The sequence below is a fragment of the Dioscorea cayenensis genome, chromosome 15, assembly GCF_009730915.1.
Source record: "Dioscorea cayenensis subsp. rotundata cultivar TDr96_F1 chromosome 15, TDr96_F1_v2_PseudoChromosome.rev07_lg8_w22 25.fasta, whole genome shotgun sequence".
Classification (NCBI taxonomy): Eukaryota; Viridiplantae; Streptophyta; class Magnoliopsida; order Dioscoreales; family Dioscoreaceae; genus Dioscorea; species Dioscorea cayenensis.
In genome coordinates, this window is record NC_052485.1 from 1,410,842 (window position 1) to 1,414,972 (window position 4,131).

The window sequence follows — 4,131 nt, forward strand, 5'->3', positions numbered from 1 at the left end:
GCATCTGTTTTCTGGATCTTCCTGAACGCATAATAAACCAATCTGAATATATCTCAATGCCTCACTTCTTGGCCATGATCACCCCCAGTGATGGTCTAGTATCTCTGAATTGTTCCTCTGGTCTAATGCTCCCATGGCTGTAGGAAAAAAAGTCAAATCTTTATCTGATCATAAGATGATGTCTCCATGAAATTAAGATACCACTAAATACTTACATAACTAGGCAAGTCTTCAGCTTGTTCAATTTCAAGAAATTTACTGTTCTTTCGACGGGTCAGTATTCTTTTCTATTTAAAAATAGTAGCATTGAAAAGATAACTTAAAAATCAAATCTTACCTAAAAATCGGCAGCAACACAAAAAAAATGAACCAAAAGGTGTGACATTTTTCCAAACGTGTTTGGTTGTTTTTTTTAAAAAAAATATATATATAAACCACAAATGCTTTCACACAAGAGGGACACAGACGAAATAACAACAGTACAAGAAATTATAACAAAATAATAACAGCACAAAAGAGACCACCAGAAGTGAGACGCAAAACAAACAGAAACTAAGACAACACAAGAAGGCCGAAAGAGCAGGAAAGCATTCAAACGTGTTTGTTGACACCAAAGATGCTTTTATAATTTGTCATGTATATATGCACTCCTACAACTACAAGCCACATCCTTGGAACACCTTGCAACACGACAAATTTTAATGGCGCTCATACTCATCCTCCTCCTCTTCTTTCCGTCTGTTGCCTATAGTTTCCATATAGATCCTTCCTCAACTACTGCAACTCCAGCTCCAACTACACTATCCAGAGACAATTCAAGGCCAACCTTGACGTACTATTATTCAACTTCACTGACTCCGCTGCCAACTCGAACGACTTATTCTTCAACAGCTCCGTCGGGACAGCATCCGATGTTGTCTACGGCCTCACTTAATGTCGCCTCAACATGTTTGCATATGACTGCGGTATCTGTCTCTACCGCTCGGCCTTGTACGTCTTATCCCAATGTCTGCTATACCGCTCAGCCTCCATCCTCTCCGACAAGTGCACTCTCTGCTACTCCGACTGATATTATATTACTTAATTAAATGCATGGATGCAGGGGACCCTGAAAGATGGACAAGATATAGCTGTGAAAGACTTTCAGCGAACTCGGGTCAGGGTTTGCAGGAGCTAAGGAATGAGGTTACCATTGTTGCTAAGCTTCAACACAGGAATATTGTCAGGTTGCTGGGCTGATGTTTAGATAATAATGAGAAGCTCCTTGTCTATGAATACCTAACTAATAGTAGCCTTGATAAATTTTTATTTGGTGAGTTTGGTAGCTTATAAATACCAATTATGAGTATGTCTCTTACTAATTTCGACTAACTTAATTGCATTTATAAACAGATGATAATGGAAGCCAGCAACTCGATTGGAGTAGCAGGTACAAGATCATTGAAGGCATTGCTAGAGGATTACTTTATCTTCATTGAAGATTCACGACTAAGGATTATTCACCGGGACTTGAAAGCAAGCAATATCTTACTGGATGCAAACATGAACCCTAAAATTTCAGACTTCGGTCTTGCAAAGCATTTCGGTATGAATGAAACTCAAGCGAACACAAATAGAATTGCTGGAATATTTGGGGATTTAGTAGAAAAGGGTCTTTGGGGATTTAGTAGCGAAAGCTATTGTCTGGAATATTTGGCTTGCTAGGAATAATTGCATATTCAATGCCAATATTTTGAATATAAACTATCTCATTTTAAAAATTGCTAGTATGATCATGTCTTGGTGCTCTTCTGTCTCAGAGGGACTTAGAGAGAAGATGGAGTCTGACATCAACATCATCAAACGTAGCCTCGAGTTTATTGGTTCTAGGGTGACGAACTTGGGGGAGACTCGGTCTTCTGAGGAGACACATTTTTTTCCTGACTCTAGCTAGTTGCTGAGGATTTCTGGCTCTGGGGGGCCTCTACCCCTGTGGTTGTCGACTTGCTGTTGTATCTCTTTTGTTTTGTTTTAAACCACATCTAGTGGTTGTCTCCTCTGTACTCCTTTTTTTTAATCTAAGTGGTTTATCCACCTTTTCAAAAAAAAAATAATAATAATAATTGCTGGGACACAGTAAGTGGTGACTTTATACGATAGATCCTTGGCAATGAAATGTATTTAAAAATTAAAAAAAAAAAGAAAGATTGATGATAATTGATTTTCTATGCAGTGGATACATGGCATCAGAGTATCTCATGCGCGGAGAATTCTCACCAAAATCAGATGTTTTTAGTTACGGTGTGCTGGTGTTGGAGATTGTGATTGGCCGAAAAAACAGAGGTATTGTGAGATATCAGCCTGCATCTGACCTTCTAAATGATGTAAGTCCAAATTGATGCACCTCTTAAAGAAAATAATGAATACTAATCAAATAAATCAAAATTTTAGGTGTGGAAACACTGGAATGAAGGGAAAGCATTAGTCTTGACCGACAAACGAATTGGAGAGGGATTCCCTGCTGACCAAGTACAGAGATGCATACACATTGGGTTGCTTTGCGTTCAGGAAGACCCAACAAAGAGACCAAGCATGACTTCCGTTATGAAAATTCGCAGCACCTATTCCACTTCTCTTCCAAAGCCTTTGATCCCAGGGTTTTTCACTAGAAGTAGTTTTATCAGGGAGTCAGATGAGCACTCTGGGAATGCAGAAATCCAGTTGGTGGAAAGAAGATACAGCAGTGAATCCACAACTCAGCTTGCAAATCCCAGCTCCATGAATGAAATTTCCCTGTCTGATATTGAACCTAGATGATAGTGAAGACACTCCTGAAATTAAACTTAAATTAGCACTTATTTATTTTTGGCATGTATTCATCAGAGTCAAGAGGCTAATCAAATATCTAAACATATTGTTTAATATATAACTTGTTTCCTTATAGATGATTTTGCTCTTATCGTATTAACATGACTTGATCAGCTTAGTAAGCAATCAGGAAATTCAATCTCACTAGAGAATAGAAAATATTAGAATTACATAGTACAACTGCACAAGATATGTATGGGCCTCTCAAATATCCTTGCGAATGAAGATAATACATTTCCAAAATTAAGAGGAGTCTTATGTTTGCAGGATCCCTGGCAGCTTAACTCCTTCGGCTAGCAAACGATTCTCTCATTTAAAGACATTTTGATGTGACTTCCCCATAGGACCATGATGGGCTATCCTTTGTTTTTCTCTTTCCTTTTTTGTTGTTTTCTAGCTTTTAGTTTAGTCCATCCCCTTATTTTTCTATCTATTTTTGTTGTTGTTTTCTAGCTTTTAGACTAGTCCACCGCTGGTGATCTGCCTTGGCTTCTCTTTTGTTTTTGTCTACCTCTGTAGATTCCTGTTTTTTTCTAATGAAACGTGGTTTATCCACCTTATAAAAAAACATAAGTCATTAATAAGTAATTAATCATAAGCTTGAATTAATTGCAAAGCATTCAGATTTGTGTTAGACCAGGCAGTGACCAAGGAAACGCTGTGCTGAATTCAGCAGTAATATCTGTTTGGGCTCCATTTCTGTAGGAAACTTCATTCGGAGTCATTGGGATGCATTTATCCATCCATGATCCATCCATCAAATTAACCAGTCGAAGAACTATAACTTTTTAAAGAATGCATTTGATTCCATGACACCACTTAGTCCGATACAAAATGCAGGGCTTTGGAAGGAGCTTGGAGGGACACAGAGTAGCTGTTCAGCATAAGAACCACCGTTGACATATTGGGTCTGTTTGCTGGATCTTCTTGAACGCATAATAAACCAATCTGAATATATCTCAATGCCTCACCTATTGGCCATGATCACCCCCAGTGATAAGTCTAGTATCTCTGAATTGTTCCTCTGGTCTAATGCTCCCGTGGTTGTACGAAAAAAGTCAATCATTATCTGATCATAAGATGATAACGACATGAAATTAAGATATTACCAATACTAACATAGCTTGGCAAGTCTTCAGCTTGTTCAATTTCAAGAAACATACTGTTCTTGTTACCGGTCAGTATTTTCAGAGCTAAAACCCCAAAACTGAATATATCTGACTTCGCTGAGCACTGACCACGAATGGCAATTCTCTGGAGCCATGTACCCACTGTAGAAACATT

At 38.2% G+C, this 4,131-nt stretch overlaps 1 protein-coding gene across 1 annotated transcript; it reads left to right on the forward strand.

Moving 5' to 3' along the window:
- Positions 1-701: 701 nt before the first annotated feature.
- Positions 702-2,796, forward strand: LOC120277215 (cysteine-rich receptor-like protein kinase 7). Its single transcript, XM_039283968.1, is given in 6 exon segments — positions 702-990; positions 1,103-1,162; positions 1,393-1,475; positions 1,477-1,631; positions 2,213-2,363; positions 2,431-2,796. Coding segments are annotated over 6 exon segments (1,104 nt in total).
- The last annotated feature ends 1,335 nt before the right edge of the window (positions 2,797-4,131 follow it).